Source organism: Cebidichthys violaceus, unplaced genomic scaffold (genome assembly GCF_023349555.1).
Source record: "Cebidichthys violaceus isolate CVI_PGR_0920_01 unplaced genomic scaffold, fCebVio1.0.p SCAF_20, whole genome shotgun sequence".
NCBI classification, from domain to species: Eukaryota; Metazoa; Chordata; class Actinopteri; order Perciformes; family Stichaeidae; genus Cebidichthys; species Cebidichthys violaceus.
Genome location: NW_027176373.1, coordinates 7,745,370 through 7,764,816, shown reverse-complemented (window position 1 = coordinate 7,764,816; position 19,447 = coordinate 7,745,370). Strand labels below are relative to the sequence as shown.

General features: G+C 41.2%; 3 protein-coding genes across 7 annotated transcripts in view; all 3 read left to right on the top strand.

Annotated features, from left to right (window-relative positions):
• The first annotated feature begins 23 nt into the window (after positions 1–23).
• Positions 24–6,404, top strand: sparta (spartin a). 3 transcript variants are annotated; one of them, XM_068716512.1, is made up of 8 exons: positions 24–175; positions 776–1,565; positions 3,099–3,293; positions 3,545–3,683; positions 3,949–4,143; positions 4,359–4,520; positions 4,743–4,833; positions 5,631–6,404. In XM_068716512.1, the coding sequence occupies exons 2-8, from the start codon at positions 777–779 to the stop codon at positions 5,887–5,889; spliced, it is 1,830 nt and encodes a 609-aa protein (XP_068572613.1). In that variant the 5' UTR covers positions 24–175; position 776; the 3' UTR covers positions 5,890–6,404. The 3 variants fall into 3 exon arrangements, with proteins under 3 accessions (XP_068572613.1, XP_068572612.1, XP_068572614.1); XM_068716511.1 differs by having other exon boundaries at positions 751–1,565; XM_068716513.1 differs by lacking the exon at positions 5,631–6,404 and adding an exon at positions 5,043–5,487 and having other exon boundaries at positions 751–1,565.
• A 324-nt stretch (positions 6,405–6,728) lies between these two features.
• On the top strand, positions 6,729–12,210 carry ccdc169 (coiled-coil domain containing 169). Its single transcript, XM_068716560.1, has 8 exons — positions 6,729–6,814; positions 6,902–6,984; positions 7,162–7,272; positions 7,641–7,681; positions 9,409–9,507; positions 10,065–10,118; positions 10,628–10,704; positions 11,560–12,210. The coding sequence occupies exons 1-8, from the start codon at positions 6,738–6,740 to the stop codon at positions 11,735–11,737; spliced, it is 720 nt and encodes a 239-aa protein (XP_068572661.1). The 5' UTR covers positions 6,729–6,737; the 3' UTR covers positions 11,738–12,210.
• Positions 12,211–15,637: 3,427 nt separating this feature from the next.
• Positions 15,638–19,447, top strand: part of dclk1a (doublecortin-like kinase 1a) — a 42,435-nt gene continuing 38,625 nt past the window's right edge. For 2 of the 3 annotated variants that reach the window (XM_068715992.1, XM_068715991.1), the window contains exons 1-3: positions 15,638–15,851; positions 16,426–16,821; positions 17,655–18,004. In XM_068715992.1, the coding sequence (XP_068572093.1) occupies positions 16,461–16,821; positions 17,655–18,004 (711 nt within the window). In that variant the 5' untranslated portion in view covers positions 15,638–15,851; positions 16,426–16,460. The remainder of the gene's footprint in view (positions 15,852–16,425; positions 16,822–17,654; positions 18,005–19,447) is intronic. The other variant, XM_068715995.1, reaches the window with a different exon arrangement.

Genomic DNA, 19,447 nt, shown 5'->3' with positions numbered 1-19,447 from the left:
CTGCTGGGAGGTGCGCTATTTTAACTCAGAGAGTGAAGTGAACACATATTGATATATGCTGGCATTTTACTATCTATAAAAGTACAGAAGATCATTTGTTAACTGAAAGAGAGACTCTTTGAAACCACTTTTTTATTGTTAGTTTTTTTTTTCTTTCCCGAATATTCAAGTTCAGGTAAACCCGATTTAAATTCATTATTTATTGTCTGTCAGGCATAATTACATGAAAAGGTATCCTGATTCGAGCATTTGATACTGAGATGAAGAATACATGTGTTAACTCTGCTATTTTACATGTGAATCTGTTGACAGAGGACCTTTTAAGAAAGCTCGCAGGCAAATCTACGGTCTTGTTGTTCAGGTTAAACCTGATGTGTTCTCTAGCTTAAAGCCCGTCATAGCCGCGGATATTTTAATAGCATTCCGTAATGCCTACCTGTCAGTGTTTGGAATGTATTCAAGTTTTGCCTTCTGTCTCACTGTTGCTTCAATTCTTTACATATTCAGTTTTTTAATGTCTCCCATCCATTTCACTGAAATCTAAACTTTCATAAATCATTAAGCCTAAAAACAAACTATAGTGCACCAATAACTCATTATTTAATATTAATAGTATAATTATATCAATATATATAAACCTGTCCATTATCTACACCATTTTAGGATTACTACAAAAACCTTTAAACTGCAGTTCCGACTTTTGTCTCACTTTGGAGATAGCACACTTGATTTTCGCTCTTTACCTTCTAGTTTCTGTGTCCCGTCTACTCCTCAGTATGACTGAGCCTGCTGAGCTGCTGCTCATCAAGGACCAGTATGAGTTGGCGTTTCATTCTCTCAGCCGGGGGCTGGCTGCCGAAGAGGCCGGGAAAAGAGCAGAGGCCCTGGTGTTTTACAGGAAAGGTCAACAGCACCTTACCCAGGGAGTGGAAGTCCCCACTGGAGGGAAGAGGCAGCGGGGAGCGGTCTGGGACACGGCCAGGCATCTTCAGCAGAGGATGAGGGACACTCTGAGGACCGTCAACACCCACCTCTCTGACCTAGAGACCTCTCAGCTGACAGAAGGATGCCAGAGGGTCCGCCTTTTGATGGATCTTTCTCCCAATCTTTACCCAGACCTGGCATCAAGCAGTCAGCCTGCACAAAGCTCCCTCAGTCATCTGTACCCCACTGTACCTGCTACCACCCAGAACACAACCCTAAAACCCCCTCCCAGGCCTCCTTCCCCTGCAGTGCTGCACGCGCTCCCTGCAGCGACTCCGGGAACTTTAGCAATGGCTAACTCAGGGGACCAGCCTCCAGCATACACACCACAGCCAACTGTCGGCCACCACAGTCTGTCCTACGGTCCTGTTAGAGGTGGCCTCAGGCCGGGAAAGCAGACTGGAGCAACGGCAGGAGGAGATGGAAACAAGCTGCTTTTCATCCCCTCTGGGGTGCAGATGTTTTTTGTGGCACCAAATGGGCAGGTCAGCTCCCTGTCTCATCCAGGTTACCTTCGCATCATCACATTTGACAGTCAGCACAAGGGTTCCACTGCTGGAAGACCCTCAACATTTCTACATGTGAGTATACAGTATGTTATAATAAGTATATGTCATAAGTATCTACATGCATGTGGGTGTGCGTATTTGTACTGAATTTGTTAACTGATGAAATGAAGTGCTTCACAATTAGGGTGATTGACTAATGATGACTAATGATTATTTTTTTCATTAGCCATTAATCTGATTAGTTGTTTGGTGTGTCTGAGAATAGTAAAAAATACCTATCGATAATTTACCGGAGCTTAATATGATTCAAATGTTCACCAACAGTCCAAAACACAAAGATTTTCAGTTTACAGTGATGTAAAACAAAGAGAGCAGAAAATCCTCACATTTTAGGAAAAAGAACCAGTGAATTTTTCCTTGAAAAAGATACATTTATTATCAAAATAATTCTGACTCAATAGAGTAATCAATTAATTGACTAATTAGTTCAGCTCTAGTTACATTGTCGTCATTGCCTTCAAACTCTAGATGATATTAGTTGGCAAGATGCTAAAGAATTGGCAGTATAATTTTCCTCAATGCGTTAAATAAACAATTAAAAAAGATGCATATTGTATATTCTAAAATCTATTTGAGTTGCTTAACTTCCATCTGTTTTAGCTTGCTAATAGATTACAACTGTTGGAGGTTTGGCAAAAAGTGTCATATGACTTTTACAGCACAGGGTCTCATTCATAAGTATGTGTCCTGCTACTTCTGTGTAATGATTTTTATATTGAGTCCATATAAAATGTATTAAGTAACAAATAATGTATTCTGGCACCGCTACAAAGCGCATATTATGCCGTGCTGTATACTGCAGCGCCACCCATGACTGTTTCCCACCAGACCGGGCTGGTCGCCTGCTCTCCTGTATTCTGGCCCTGCTTTGTTTCCCATCAAGACAATGGTCCCATTTAACAGATGACTCTGCGCTTCTGTTGTACTGCTGGTCAGTGTCATGAGCCCTCACAGGGGTCATTGTGTCGGGCGGCATACCAGTGGCACGATGCAGCAGCAAGTCAGTATCTCTATTATGTCTGTGTGAATGACTGACATAAGGCCTGATGGGGCTAATGTAATGTGTCCTTGAGAGGGCAAAACATTGGGTCAAAAGGAATAGGGGGACACTGTACTTGCTTGGACATGACAATACATCTTTATGCCCTTTTGGGCTTCACAAGAAAGCAACTTTTACATATGAAGTGAATTCGGAAAATAGCCTTGAACAAGGGATGAACTGGAGAAACAAATAAGGACTCAGAACAAAAGCCACCATGTCCTGCTTTCTCTGTCTAGATCCAAAGATCTGAGGTTCTTGCTAAGAAAAGTGAATGTCACTAGTTTTAATGTAAACCAAATACAACGGGTGATCAGTCAGAGTGAATGCAGCCTTCGTTGGTAATGGACGATGACCCGTTTTCAAAGAAAAAAGCCTGTTCACACACACTTATCACCTTTGTACTGGTTTATTAAAAATGGGTAGACATTCTGGTCACAGGGATCTTGGGCTTGGATGATGACCTTCATCACTCCTTATTTTTTGTGTGTCTTTGTCTTTTCAAGGTGTGCGACTGGCTTTATCCGCTGACGGCAGACACTCCAGTGCTGTTGGCTAACTCTGGGATCTTCATGTTCCCTGACACTTTGGCAGAGACGCCAGGGTCCTACGTAGGCATAGTGTTGTCCTCCGAACTGCCTGCTGTTCATCAAGAGACGTTTCGGGACCTCCTCTCGCAGCTAGCTGACCTCAGGGTCCAGGTCAGTGTTTATTGTCAATATGGAGCAAATGTGAGGATGGATATGCATGTGGTTGGAGTCAATGCTTTGGAACAATATGTGTTTGAACAGAATAGGGTTATGTTGTGGGTGAAAACATTCTTAGCCAGCTGAGTCATGGCTTACGGAAATGTACGTCACCTGTTTGGGTGTATGCACATTTTAAGAGCATCTTACAGTGTGTCCTTTCATGATAACCAATGACAAATATGACTTGATGGATCCCCTGACAGGGTCCAGAGGGGGAAGGGTCAGAGGTCATCAACCTGAGTGAGAAAATCCCCCTTACTGGACTTACAGTGCCAACAGGGGAGAAGGACAAAGCACCACTTCCTGGATGGAGTGAGAAGATGGCACAAGGAATCTTGACAGGTGTGTTTGTGTGAGCCTTAAATTAAATAAAGGAAAAACAAACAAAGACAACATATCAGTGTACGCAGACTGTGTATACATGTTCTCCTGTCTACAGAAATAACCACTAGAGGGCATTGTTTACCTTTGCCTGAACCGGATTGAGTGCTACAAGGAAAACTTTGTCCAACCACATCGTCATCTGCATATATTAGATATTTTAACAGCATAATCAATGATATTGCTAATTTACATATAACACCCAAAATATATTTCATGTCTGTAGGAGCTACACGGTTGAGTGTAGGGGTTTTTAAAGGAGCAGAGGCTACTGGTAGGGCCATTCATAAAGGAGCAGCCAAGATCCGGGACCACATCACGCCTGAGGAAACTCCTGCAGAGATCAGCCCCTGTGTCACCAAAGGTCTGCAGGTGGCTAAACAGGCCACCGGGGGTGCTGTTCGAGTCAGCCAGTTCTTAGGTAAGAACGTAAACCAATTTAGGAAGGACTGTATTTGCCACACTGATGATGAAAATACAAACTTCTTTTGGGTGGTAATCAAAATTTTCACATGGCTGAAGGAAACGCTTGATTTTTCTTAATTTTGTCTTTTTTTTTACCTTCATTGCATGCAATAGTCTCCTGTACTGTACATTGATATGACTATGTATCTATATGTTTGTTAACATTTACAGTTAATGGAGTGAGTACTGTGGCAGGACACGTGGCAGACAAGGTTGCTCCCCATGTGAAGAAACAGGGCTCTAAGCTGGTCCCAGAGTCTATGAAGAAGAACAAAGATGGCAGCCCTTCCAACTGGGATGGAGCCAAGTTTGTGGCAATCAGCAGCATACAAGGTATGTACCAATATAATGGAGATTTCAGGGTCAAACATGAAGTTAAACTATCACATATATTCATGTACATTGTCTTACACTGTTATCATTAGCTCGATGTAACAGAAAAAGGTCACAAATATTGAGTCATGTTTTGGCATTTGAAATATTTGCTTAAACATGGGTGATCCAAATCTTTCTTGAGTTCTCAAACATTTTCTTTTTTATTTACACCCAAACCAGGTTTCTCTACTGTTTGGTCTAGTCTGGAGACCGGAGCAAAGCTTGTTGGCAAAAGTGTCACAGCAGAGACGGTCACGACGACGACATACAAGTAAGTTCTGACATTTCTCATTTCCACTTCTTTATTTATTTAATAGACAGTTTCTCATCAATAAGCTATTGTAGATCTTGTTTCCAGCCTTATTGTGAATCTATTTGGTTTCTTTAAACAACAATAGAACACCGGATCAGAAACAAGCCTACTGTGTTGCTCTTGGTACGTTGGGAAACTGATCTGCTTTCACACCTATTTCTTTTCAGATTTAAGGGCTTAGAAAATCTATTAAAAATGTCCAGCAACATATGACTGCACGGGGGAGTAAAGGCGAAGACTTGTGAACTAACAACTGATCAACTCTTTCATGTACTGTACACTCTTTTATTAACCCATTTCGAGTCTAACCCTGAAAGACATTTTCCAAATCCAAAGCAACAGCTTACACAGAATTGTCTTTTTTCATCAAACAAACGTTATTTTAATCATTTATATCTAGACATATAAACTATGTCTTTCGGGTTCTTTTCTGACTTGATGTAGTTTAAAGCTTCTGTTCTGTTTGTGTTCTTCTGGGTCTGCTAACTGCAGCTACATGTCAGCTTGTGTTGGGTGGTGCTGCTCTTGCTGTTCATACTTTTTGTGGCCCCTCTTCCTGGTTTCTTACTAATAAACTACTACAAAGTAAAAAAAATGACTGTTTTTCTTGGCCTTTGGTGTGTTGATGTGAATGACAGCAGTACCAATATCACCTATCATATTGCTCCAGCATTTTAATTCTGTACACACCCTCATTTATTTTTATTTACACCAAACCACTCTTCCCTTACTCCACTATGTTATTCGTGGTGAAGGTACGGTAACGATGCAGGCGAAGCTACAGACACTGGTCTCAAGTCATTGATCAATGTTGGTGTGACTGCATACAACATTGACAATCTGGGCATCAAAGCCTTCCTGAAGGCTACAGGGAAGCAGACAGCCAAGGCCATGGCCAAACCAAAGGAGCAGCCAGCACAAACTCAGGGAAAGGAGGCGCAGAAACGAGAACTTCAAGCAGAGACACATGGGAAGGAAAAGCAGAAGAAAGAGGAGCCAGAGGAGACAGAGTAGTCAAAAAAGGATTCCCACAGGAAGTTTAATGCTTTGCTTGAAGTGTTCTGTCAGATTGATGGATCAACTCATCATTTGCATATTTATACAACAAAAATGATTATTTGTGAATGTAAAAAACAATAAGGAAAGTCAGGGAAGTCAAAATGCAAATTTAATCCACAAGTTATTAAAGTTATTTATGTATATTTAGATGTTGGCTGCATTGTTTTGTGTTACATGCATTCTTTTTTGTAGTGGTATTTTTGGTTGTCATGATGTATTTATATGTATATATTTTATGTATGTTTTACAGCCTATGGCAAAAAAAAATCTATAGTTTACCATTAAACAATAGACTTACATATTGACCACCTGTATGATCTGTATGAAAGTGCAATAATAATGTTAAGCAAAGCACACAAATGTTGTACATGAATATATAAACTGCACATTTTAACCATGATAACCAGAGATTCATTTTTTATATTAGATGTTTCTCGAAAAGTGTTCATACAGATGGACAAATCAAAATATCAGCGATCTTTCTTACACACGTGCTGTTGTTTTTCCAATTAAAATAAAATAATCTGTGAGATAAATCAATTAACTGTTAATGTTAACTGTTGAATAAAGAGCTTGGTATATAGAGGAAGTACATTGCATGCCTAATTAAGCGCCAAATGAGCTTCATAAAAAGGTTTGCTTGCATATTTATTCGTACTATCGTAAAGAGGTCTTTATTTTTAAATCCCCCGCTGATCTGCGCCATTATATCCGAGGCCACCTGAACGAACCGGAAACATTGGTCTCCGTGGAAACCGCGAGGCACAAACTTTTCTTCGGATGACCTCCGTTTTTCCAAAAACATGACTGGAGATAGCGACTACAGCAAATACGACTTGGCACGCCTGCAAGCAGAACTTGAGCAAGAGAGGGAAATTAAGTAAGTGTGTTTGAAGTAAATGCATTACTTACAAAGTTATCAAGGAGATTAAATGTTATTTTAACCCTCCAAAAATAACATTTACAGAGAAATGCTTGAAGAGTCCGTGTCAGATCTGCGGAGTACCATGTGCGAACTGCAAGAAAGACTGCACAGTGTTGACGGGGAAGGTTAGTAACCTTTAAGTGCTTTTTTCTTCTTCTATAACGTTAGTTATATATCTGTCACCTTCACCCACAGTGGCCAGATGTTCCCCATCCACTGGTTTCTATCAGCCCAGCCCTCTAATGTGGACTGTCCCTAATGAGACAATGGTGTCACAGTTTCCTCTGCTTATTCTGTAACAGGAAATGAGTGGAAGACAAGGTATGAGACACAGATCGAGCTAAATGGACAGTTGGACAGACAGATGTCACTCATTCATGAGAGACTGGAGGACCTACGAGGAAACCCTATGGGTGAGTTCACAGGCTAGTGCCCGCTTTTAAAAGGGGTTTAATGCTGTACATTCATTTGTTAGGTTTTTATTTGAATATGTACACATACAAATAAAGCTGTTCACAACAGTTAAATACCTCAGAGGACAATACAATACAACCACAGTGATTATTATAAATCCTAAAACCACTTTGGGGCAAGCTCAAGATCTACACATGAAGCAGCTCAGGGCTGATACTGGCATGTAGGAGTTGCTCTGTCTCAATATTTCAACTGTAGCTTAGAAAAACAACAATGTTCGCTGTGATATATTCACCCCTCTCAAGCAAGTATGTGTTTTAAAGCATGCACACATAATGCTCACACACACACTGCTGTTTCTTCACAGATCGATTGGCCTCCATCCGATCCTATGATGACATGTCAGTAGTGAGTGCAAACATGTTCATTTTTTATTGAGCTTTTTCCTTTTCTGTCTTGTGGTATTGGTCTCATCAGAGTTTTTTTTGTTTTTTTTCCAAATAAAACCCCTCAGAGGTATACTTTTTGTGTCATATCTCACAGCGCTTTATTCTGTCATTCCAATTGTTTGTGACTTTGTCAATCAATTTGTTCTTAATGACTAATGAGTTGAACTATAGTTTTGAATACCAAAGTATTCCTGGGGGTCAAAAGCACCCAACTGCAGCCTTTGCAGTATTCATGAATACATTGCAATAGATAAATCAAATGTTTGCCATGAGTACTAATATAAAGTATCACACGCTATCTGGTAGGGTAGGGCCACTCTGTCAGTCATTTTGAAGGAAACAGACACAGATTTCCTAATGTGCTCTGTCTATTTTCTATTAACTGTAATTAAAATAATCAATTATTTTGTCTTTCAGTGACATTAATTACAGAAGTAATATTTTTTTGAAAAGAAATAAGTTAACATTTTGCTATGATGGGTGTTTCGTAGTTTATTCTTGTCGGTACCAGTCGTTAGTCCTTGCATGTTAAATATGTTGGCAGGATGAGGGTTAACAAACAGACGACCCACAGAGAGCGCAAAACATATTTAAGATAGAAGCACATACCAGCAGAGAGAGCCAGAGACACAGAATGAGGGGAGAAAGCAGGAAGGACAGACAAGATTGTAACGCCAGTTGCTGTCCATCCTCCCGCTGATGCAGGCTGAATCCACCACAGTTTAATCACAGCACTGTAATCACAGGATTACAAACCATGGGAGAGTAATGCACGCTAATTACAATGCTTTAGCACACATGGATGCACAATACTCACTAAAAGGTTATATAATGCAGTCTAAATATGGATCTGTGTGCCTTAAGGCAGAACTAACAGATGCTCATTTTTGTTTCCAAGAAGTGACTGTGAACTGTCCCTTTGTTGACATACCGTGATCATGACAGTAAATTAGACGTTAGACATTAGTATGTTAGAAGAATATGGATTATTTTTAATCAGTGCAGTGAGTAAATGTTAGGACAACGGTTTTCTGTTAAAGCAAGCATAACAATGGCTTGTCACAGTGTCTACAGCTCCCAAGAAAGAAGCTTGAACATTTCCCCAATAGATTCTGCGGCATCGTACTAGAGTCATCATGCTAGTTTTGACACCTAAGAGGTGGACGACGCATATTCATATGCATATGATGGACAACAGTCTTATAATTATGAGCCTGCTAGGTGTACAAGAGAACAGGAACAGAGAAGGATTATAGGAAAACGAATGGATATCATAAATAATTTGAATCCTTCTTCCACCCCTGACTGTAACATTTCATTATTAATAAAATACTCAGCAATTGGCGGATCGAGCACTGTACAGGTATAATACAGAAATAGTGCTTAGTGGTATTCAGTAAAGCTGACAACAGCTGCTTATTGTTCCAAAACTCAGACATACCAAGTCTCATTGCTGTGCTCTGTACCAAGAATCTCTTCTAGCTTTACCATGTCTCAGCTCTAAGTGTTATGTGTCTATTTGGTTATTGAATAATGCCTAAACCATTTTGTTTTCTGCATGAAGTATCTCTTATTGTTTAATCCTAGTAGATAACACCATTTAATTCTATTGATTTGTAATTAGACATCAGCAGTGCAACATCTTTGTTATGAATGTTGCTAATTATTGGAAACACTTTGCCACAGGAAACACTGAGACAGCGTCTGAAGCTCCTGACGGAAGAGAAGTCTGACCTCCAGAGTCAGCTGATGGACTGTCATGGCAGAATCGAACAGGAGGGAAAGGTGTGGACCTCAGCTGTTCCACTGCTCAGTTTGAGGCATTTTGTGTTCAGGATTGTTGAGGGTCATAATGTCTGTTGGTCCAGTTTTATCATTTCTCAGACAAGCAGCTTACATTTTTTTTCCAGGTATTACATATTTCAGTGACAAATTACCATCATTAGCAAAGGATTGAAAAAGATTTGGCTGAAATGTTTTGCATTCTTTCTTTTTAACAACCATTGATGCAAAATTGAATCCTAACCTTTGTCCTGTACTGCTACGACTAGGCCAGTATGCTCTTAGTTTGGCGTCGCTGTTCTTTGTTTATTGTTTTGCTCAACAAACAGAAAGATATTTAGTAGAATAAAAGTTTAACACGCAGCATGTGCAGCCAGTAATCCATGTTCTAATCTGTTGCTCATTAACACTGAAGACCTCCTGAAATAATACACACAGGCAGCGAACGCATAACAAGCACTGCACTCTGAGCAGACAGATTGTTACTGACAGTTAGAACAAGTGTTGTCCATGAATGGAGGAATGTGACAATAAGGCCCTCTGTTTCTTTCCAATACCAGGCATTTCATAAAACCAATGATGAGAGGCGGGCATATCTTTCAGAAATTGCTAAGGTAAGCATTCTCTTTCATCCATGTCAAAAGTAGTGCAAGCAAGTAGCTCTCAAATCAAACCGATTGACTGCTAATTAAATGTATGCCCCACTGAAGAATAGCTGTCATGGTTAAATTGTACCAAAGGATAATTCAGTGCAGACTGGCGTGCTCCCTGGCTTTTCTGTTTCAGGCCTAGTTATGGTTTCTCATTCATCCTCCAGTGCTGCGCTCGCTTGTTATATAATAGCTGAGTGGCAATAGCTGAGTGGCTGTTCAACCAAAAAAGTGAGTCAAGGACTTTGTCTGATGCTGCAACAAAACTGGTTCCTGCAGGGCTGAAACGGACGCAGTTGCAAGGAAGCTACTTTTCTCCTTCAATATTTTCGCAACAAATCTTGTGACAGCCTTTGATAGCTCATGCCTGCTGTAAACACAAAAAGCCCACATGCATCTGCTTACATCTGAAAACAACATTTGTGTCTGGAGTGCACTTGGTGTCATTACTCATGAATTGTCCTCTGACACAGCTGTCCTCCACCCTTGAAGCCCAAAGAAGACAGTACTCCACCCAGCAACAGAGGGCACCAGAGAGCAAACAGAGGCGGTCAGTGAGACAAAACATTACAAGTGATGGGTTCAATAATATCAACTGTGAACAATTTCAAAAATGACTGTTGAGTCTAAAAGAACATCAGGGACTTCACATGGGTAACAATTGTTTGTTTAATTTATTTACAAGGAACCGTGTACAATATTATATATGAAGTAAATGCTGCCATTTGACGTATTTTAATCTGATATTAATCTGCAGTCCATTGGCAGAACACAAATAAATAAATTACATAACTTGTACGATATAAACATGGAACTAAAATGACCAAATTAAAAACGGCAAAAGTACATATAGAGCAAAAATTGAGTATTGCCAGAGTTATTGCTTTTAACCAAAATTTGACCATTTATGTTGGAACTCCAGTTGTGATGGAAGATATTGTAGGATGCCCTCCTAATGAAGGGAGACAAAATCACATAACTAATAACTATAGTTAATAAAACATAACTAATAAAAGTTGATAAAACATAACTAATAAAATAAATATTTTAACATTTGATGCAGAAGACAAACTAAAATCAGTTTATAGACATCCATGACTCTTAAACTATGTTCACTACATGATGTACTGTAAGTAAATATTATCCTTGTATCCGTGTAAATTGATTAGTTTTGCAGTCCGATTTGATTTTGCAGTTTTGATTTGCAGCTAATAAAGTAATCATGCTGGACAAATAAGCTAAGTAATACATGAATACATTCTGAGATGTATCTTTTAATACTATTATTGCAAGATTTGAATTGAGAAATGTTGTGTTATTTTATCTCTCTGAAGCAAATGAATAGAAAACATTTTGTATCTGTTACATGTTTCTGCTAAACTAACTATATTTTCTAATTGCATAGAGGGAGGCAGACCAGCAGGAAGGCAGAGGCTGATTCTAAGAAAGGAAAAGAGAGAGAAGAAGATGGAGGAGGAGATTGTGTGAAAGAAGGAGGAGGTGGTGGAGCAACAGCAGAGATGGGAGAAGAATATAATTCCAAGAGGGAAAGCAGGTTACCCACACTAAAGTATACTACCTGAAACACAATCCGTTTGGGTTAAAAATGTTACATTTATAAGTCTGGCATTATTATTTCCTTCCAAGTTTTTTTGTTTCAGCAAAAAGAGTATGTAGGAGGAATATTACAGGCTCTGAGATCAGCGCGGCCATCTCCTAATGTGCCAGAAGCCTGCCAAGTCTGACATTTCTTGTGTCACTATTTTTAATTTTTTTTAAAAACACCTCCTACGACTTGTATTACGTAAGCAACACCACATCCACCACTCTCTCCGAATGTAGTTCAGCCACAGAGCAACCAGTCACCCCCGTCCCACCCACTGACCGCCTTTACAAACGTAGGTGTTGGAAAACTATCCATATGAGCTGCGGTAGTGAATAAAAGAAATTGCCAGAAGCTGTTTTCATTTGTTTTTGTGAAGAAGTGTGGAGGCTCTTGACAGCCTTAAAACTGAACTGAAATAATACTGTACTGTACTGTACTAAAGACATGGTCTCATAGGGAAAAACAGCAATAATTAATTATTAAATAATTAATTTTATTGTTCAATGTGCAATGACATCATATTAATTGGCTCATGGATTGTGACCTAAAATTGGGGTTTGAGAATAAGAAGTCCCAGGCTGAGAACAATTCATAAAGGTGAATTTTGCATTTCCTACTCTACGACTACAGTGCATGCCCAAGCCGGCATGGCAGTGAGTTGTAGTGACAAGGGAACTGGTCTTTAGGGCAAAGATCGAGCCCCGGTGTCAACAAACATCAGACCAGCTGAACTGTCCTGAAGCGTGACACTAAATGCTCAACCACCTTCAACTTGCTGAGGAAAAAATGTCCTTACATGGATAAAAAATAAATTTCATATTTTTAGTGTCAAATTTGGATTTGAAAGTATGGGATAGCAGAAGTGTTTCCTAAAGTGAACATCAGATTGTGGTGAGGATGAAGACATTCACACAGACGTTTTATGATTGATACCTTTAAGTACATTTGGAAGTGATATTTTAAATAATCTAGGATCTGTCAGTCACTAATTTCTTTTTTTATCTTCATTCAATAAACCAACTTTAAAAAGTATCACCTGATGACTTCATCAACCCAAATCCTACCACTCAAATGCCCAGCCCCGAGAGACATTTGTTTGTGTTTGCTGGTAGTGACTTTACTGTCTACAATCATTGGAACTGCACAGTGTTAATTGTGTTTTTGGATGTACTTTCCCCTTACAGGTCCTCTCATGTTTCTGATAGAGTTGGCTGACTCGGTGTGCGATCCATTCATGTGCTGCAGTGACTGGTTGTTTGTCTTAGATTAATGACTTCATTTAAAGATGGCCGGTTCATGTTGCCCTCAGTGAGCACATTTATAGCGCATGGCTCTCTGCTGCCTCTTTCTCCCCAGTCTCCTTTTTTTCCTTTCCGTTTCATGCACAAGCTCGTTTTAGTACAACTCACTGCGTACGGCCCATGAATCACACTGCCACAGAGTAACCACCTAGATGCCTCCAGCTGACAGGGGAAACACGGTGACAAATCACTACAGTATCTGTCAAAACACCACAAGTCACACTACTGCCCATGCTCTAGCCGCTACTCACCACGAGTGTGCTGGAAACAATTTAGTGTAGACCTATACGTACAGTGTGTGTGTATAAGAGACTCATTTGCAAGTGTGCATTCATGTGCATACGCGTGAGCCAAATATACATGTGAATTGTCTTGAGTTAGACTCTATCTTAAAACCTGTATGATGTGTCAAAGTGACAGACTTTGTTTTTTAGCATAAAGATGCAGTGATTGATGACAGAATGGATTGAGTGTCTTTGTACAGTAGCATCTGTCAACAGTCTGAGTGGGTGGGTTTTTAAATTTGTCTCTTAGGCTGTGAAATTAAGACAGATTTAAGACACTATTTAGACACTATATAAATCATCACTCCATCCATCCACATCTGAACGAGCTCTGTTTTTATTACCATTCACTTCACATAAATGCATTAGCAGAGATGTGCTAAGTGGTGCTTTTCTTGTGTTGTTTTTTTGTGGCTCTGAAACAACTTTTAGAGTCAAAAGGTCATGAGTCACTGAGAAAAGGTTATTTTTTATGAAGGACAGCAGATAATAAAACTCTTCTGATCCACATTAAATGTGCCTGCAAAGGCACTTTGATTTTGATAGTCAAAAATGCCAAAATTCTCTATCTCTTTATATACAAGCCTAGTCATGCTCCAGGTGCAAAGAGCACATTTCAATCAATATCATACAGAGTTGCACTCAAGACTGAATCATCCTTTAACCTCTGACATGCCTGTATTTATTCACAGCAATGCTCAAATCCATCCATTTCAATGTCCCTATGTTGAATGAACACATGTTGACACTGACAAATATCAGATTTGAGTTGCAAATTCTGATGCATTAAGAATTGAAATGAGACCATGGTCCTGTTAAGTAAAGACACATTCTTTCGTGTGTGCTCTGTTTCCCCAGGATTCATTTAGACAGAGATCAGCTCTCAGTTTGTGATGCCCGCTGGGTCCTTGTGTGTCTCACCCAAATAGGATTTTTTTTCTTACATTCTTACATTCTAATGCATTCATGTGCATGTAGTAAAACAGGCAGGTCTGCGCACGGAAGCAGTCAAGAAAGACGCAATCACATACTGTATTTGATCATTAAAATGTCAGATATATTCATGTAAGTTCTGGATTAGTGAACTGGAAAGTATTATGATATGTGACCTTCTAAAAGAAGCATCAAACTAATGTCAATGTGAGCGTTTTACATTTTAAATCAATAAAATGTTTGACACATAAAGCAATGTCTTCCAACTGTTAAAACCCTATTAATACAATGATAGGAACAATATTTTAAGAGACTTTGGCTGCAACTTTCACCACCACTGGCACAGATCGATGCTGGGTAACACACACACACACACACACACACACACACACACACACACACACACACACACACACATACAGTATAGTTCATCAGGGAGTAGTGATGGAACAGAAATGGGTGGTCTCTGGAGGCCAGGATGTAGGTCAGTGGTCTTTATCACTTCCATCGCTCGGAGAGCCTATTTCCTGCCGTCACATGCAAACAAACTTCAGCGGTATAGGAAGAAACAAGCTTATGACAATGAGAGAGCAGCATCCTCTCCAGCCCTCATCTCTCTTTCTGCATGTTGATTTATGGAGTCTTGTTTGACTCAACTTACTATGTTGAAATCTTTTAGACATGTCATTCAAATTGAGTCTTTATACACAAGATAAATAAGTGTGATTGAGTCAAAATCATACTTGTCACACTGCGTTAGGCTCACTCTGAAAGCTGCTCTGCATAGTTTGGTTTAGGTTTTAGCTGCCTTGAGACCCTTAGAGTATACATTGTAGTAAATGAGTTGCATAACATCTCACGTGGAAATGTTGCTTAAACATAATACTGCTCTGTGCTTATAGTCTCTGGCTTTTGATGAGATGTGATTGGCTTACACACACCAAAATATAGGTTATACTTGTTTTAATAAAGTGATTCATATTCACAAACTTGTACATATAGGATATGTGTGAAATTAAATTTAAAATACTCAATTAAGATATGAAAAATGAATTGTCATAAAAGAGGGAAGATCGCCCCCCCCCCCCCCCCCCCCCCCCCCCCCCCCCCCCCCTTAGCCGACGCGTGTCTTCGGGGCTGGGGATAGTTGCAGAACCAGCAGCATCTCCAGCACGAGTGAGAAGCGTGGGTTTGCATTATTCTAATGAGGGGTGGGGGGCGCTGAATGGAAATCACGACAGAGTGACGTGGAGGAGGAGAGAGAAGGTGGGTGCAAAGAGAATGGGAGGGGGAGCAGCTGCCTACCTAGTTCATTTTCAGTCCAGCCTCTGCTTGGCTCACTACGCACACACATAAACACGCGCACACTGGTGTTTGGTGGTGGGGCATGTCAACCCGACAACAAAGAGAGGCACAGGGGGGGCTCTCCGCAGCCAGGATAGGACCACACGTTACCACCATCCAGTGTCAGCGACCAGCTCACTGAACTCTTTTTTTTGTCATATCTACTGGGGAAATAAAGCACCAGTCACACTGGAGGTGACCGTCAGAGAAGCGTTAATTGCTCACGTAGGTAAGCCTGTCAACGCGCTCATCATCAGCTGATATAAAAGCGGTTCATACTTTAATATGTCATTTGCAGCGTTGTTTGAAAACACACTTCTCCTGATGACTGACGCTTCTTGAGCTCAAGACATGAAAGTAAAATGTCTTTATTTGAATCCTTGTTGAGGTGATAATTATTTCGGTGTCGCACTTTTATATTGACTCCCGGCTGCTGGTCGTCCGACTGTGTGTTCTGAATATTCATAAAGAGGAACATTGATAGGCTGTTATTGATTCGTGACTACCGCTCTCTCTGCATCCATCTGCGCCTCGGGACAACTCAGGCGCACTGTGACTGACAGTGTGAGTCGTCATGAGGCATGCTGTCCACTGCTCGGCTTAAGAGCACTTAATCTGTCATTAGGGAGTTATTTTCAGACAGTGCACCATTGACGGTCACCGGCTGGCTCCTTTACCAGCCGCCCGAACCTCTCCTCGGTTGGTTTCTCTTCCTTTTTTGCGGCATCGTTTGTTATTGTTTACTTTGTTCGTTAGAGGAAAACTTTTCACCGCGGTCTGATCCTCCTGTTTGTCCCTGCCAGACAGTACGGCCGTACTTGTGAGCCTCGGCAACGCGATGGAGATGGAGCATTTCGACGAGCGGGACAAAGGTCAGCGACACGGCCGGTCCAGTGCGAAGTTGAACGGCGTGCCGAGTCCAACACACAGCGCCCACTGCAGCCTGTACCGGACCCGGACCCTGAAGACTCTGACCACGGAGAAGAGAGCCAAGAAGGTGCGTTTCTACCGCAACGGAGACCGGTACTTCAACGGGATAGTATACGCCATCTCCACGGACAGGTTCCGGACCTTTGACGCCCTGCTGGCGGACCTGACCCGCTCTCTGTCCGACAACGTCAACCTGCCGCAGGGCGTCCGGACCATCTACACCCTGGATGGCTGCAAGAAGATCGCCAGTATTGAGCAGCTGGTAGAAGGTGGGTGACCTTAACGGCATTACAGGTCTGGGGTACTACCCTTTAAATGTGCAGGTTCATGCGTTCCTCTCATGCACATGGACTCGTGGCTTTATCATCAGAGTGTCTAAGCATCTCTTCTTCTAAAAGAACAAACACTGCCTTATCTGTCAGCTGACAAGTGATCTTTGCCTACTCACCTCCCTCTTAGAATAAAATAACAAACCTAAGACTATGGGAAATGTGAAGTGAGCAATAATTTACAGGTTTAAAAGCAGGCTCACCAAGATATTTGTTGGCACTGCTCTATAATACTGGCTAAGCACACTTTAGATTACTATGAAGATTATAGGCCTATCACTCATTTGATGGCCATATGGCGATACAGACATATGTTTTGGCTCAGATTATCTCTCTCCTGATCTGTTTTACTCTCTAAGAAGTGACATGGGAAGAACTACAAGTTGTTGACATCATCTTTGGTTGGTATACAAATATATGCCAATATTTAGCCTTTGAGAGGTATGAAGGAAATCAGGCAACAAAATATCCCAAATCAGTATATTTAAAATTTTCAATCTATTCATTAATGTATTATGCTGCCCACTCCTAAAATAATAGAGCCGTTGCTTGATTACAAGATGTTACACAGAGCAAAGTAGCTAGCCTGTATACCTGCCTTCTTCCTTTCTTTACCTTTGTTTCCTGTATTCTGTCATATTCTTCACAATTTGCTCTCTCTCTCAGTAGAGATTCGCATTCCTTTTTGTTATTTCTGAAGCTCATCTCATTTCCTCCAGTGTTTCTGTAAGTAACCCCTCCCTGCTTTCTTCTCTTCCCCTTAACCCCAACAGGTGACAGCTATGTGTGCAGCTCCATCGAGGCTTACAAAAAGTTGGATTACGCAAAAAACGTGAACCCCAACTGGTCTGTGAACGTCAAGGCCTCGGCTGCGTCTTCCCGCGGGCCTCCCTCTCTGGGCAGTGCCAAGGCCGGCGGCCCAGAGAGCCGTGAAATCAAGGACTTTATACGTCCAAAGCTTGTGACAGTGGTGCGGAGCGGAGTGAAGCCCCGCAAAGCCGTGAGGATCCTTCTGAACAAGAAGACGGCCCATTCCTACGAACAAGTCCTGACCGACATCACTGACTCCATCAAGCTTGACTCCGGAGTGGTGAAGAAGATCTACACACTGGAGGGAAAACTGGTGAGAAATCTTTGGCCAAACAATCATCATCATCAGCTATGAGTGAACTGAAAGTGTCCGGTCTATAGAAATAGACCGGACACTTAGATAAGAGTCTTTGTATGGCTGTTTTTGACATTATTTGATGTGCATAGAAAGATTCAAAATCATAGCGACTCACAGCCACACTTCTTCCATTAAGGTGGTGGTTTTGCATTGGTGTTGCTAGAAAGGAGAAATACAGATCAACAGGCTGATAGGAGGATCACAATAGCTAAATATTTTATGACCACACTCTCATTTGTCTTTCATGAGTCTGCTATGATAAGAGAATGTTTGTGTCCCCTTTCGCATCCAGAGCTGTGTCGAGAAAGAGTGACACATAGGCAGAAAGGGGTCGAGAGAAGGTAAAGATGAAAGGAATGTATGAATGGAGTCTGGGTTCTCAACTACGCTGCAGCGAATGTGTGCCAGGGCTTTGCCTCCGAATCAGAGTCACGGCCCTCTTGATAGTCCACCCACCTATTCAGCTTCCTCTCTCAGCTGCGGAGGGAGACGCTATAAAAAGAACACGCTTTAAAACAGGACTGTATACACATATGCATTGACCCATTCACGTATTCTCCATACAGCACGAAAATCAATGTGGAAATAGAACTGGAACTTGGCCTTTGCTGCAGTTGAATGAAGTCAAACACACCACATCTGTGCAGGCACACATCCATGTTTGTGTGTATTTGTCAAATAGGGGAAAGCACAGAGAGTAAGACAGCGACTCTGCCAGCATGTCAGAGTTTCTGGTTATTTGTGACATGTTTTAGCTCTCTCGTCTTTTCCTGTTTGCCGCCCTGTCACCTTTCCATCTCTCATGCCATCCCCTACCATCCTCGTTTCTGTCTGTCTGTCTGTCTGTCTGTCTGTCTGTCTATCTGTCTATCTGTGTGCTCCAGTCTGTGCCTCTCTCTATGTCATGTCGAAGCTCCAAGTTATTGAATGAAGCGTTACAGAACCACTTTTCCCCTGGCAGCAGCATCAGAACGACACCATTATTTTGAAACAGATTGTGTTTGACGTTGAGGGCCTCCTGCCATTTTGTGTTGCACAGTGGTAATCATCTACTAAATGGCCAATTTGTGACTCATCCTCATGAATACGGTCTTTGCCCTATGGGTTTTACATTCTTAATTGCCATTTAATACTCTGTGTTAGGATTAATCCCACTTCAAAACATTAATCTTCATGTGTTGGCACTGGCGTGTCGTCCTGTCTCTGAAGCCATGCTGTCTGTTTAATGATCCACTGTTAACCCAGTAGGAAGTCACTCCAGAGTTCCTGACCTGACCTGCTGTTAGATCCCAGCACCAGCCAATAAAATCCCACAATCAGGCTTTCCTTGAGAAACCTGCTGTTGGGGATTAAACTCACGCTTTTGCACAATACCTGCTTACTCTGCGGTCGCCTTGG

Coding starts and splice junctions, on each gene's coding strand:
- sparta (XM_068716512.1), top strand. CDS start 777: ATGACTGAGCCTGCTGAGCTGCTGCTCATCAAGGACCAGTATGAGTTG. Junction 3,294..3,544: donor TAGCTGACCTCAGGGTCCAG/GTCAGTGTTTAT, acceptor ATCCCCTGACAG/GGTCCAGAGGGGGAAGGGTC. Junction 3,684..3,948: donor GGCACAAGGAATCTTGACAG/GTGTGTTTGTGT, acceptor TCATGTCTGTAG/GAGCTACACGGTTGAGTGTA.
- ccdc169 (XM_068716560.1), top strand. CDS start 6,738: ATGACTGGAGATAGCGACTACAGCAAATACGACTTGGCACGCCTGCAA. Junction 6,815..6,901: donor GAGCAAGAGAGGGAAATTAA/GTAAGTGTGTTT, acceptor TAACATTTACAG/AGAAATGCTTGAAGAGTCCG. Junction 7,682..9,408: donor CCTATGATGACATGTCAGTA/GTGAGTGCAAAC, acceptor ACTTTGCCACAG/GAAACACTGAGACAGCGTCT.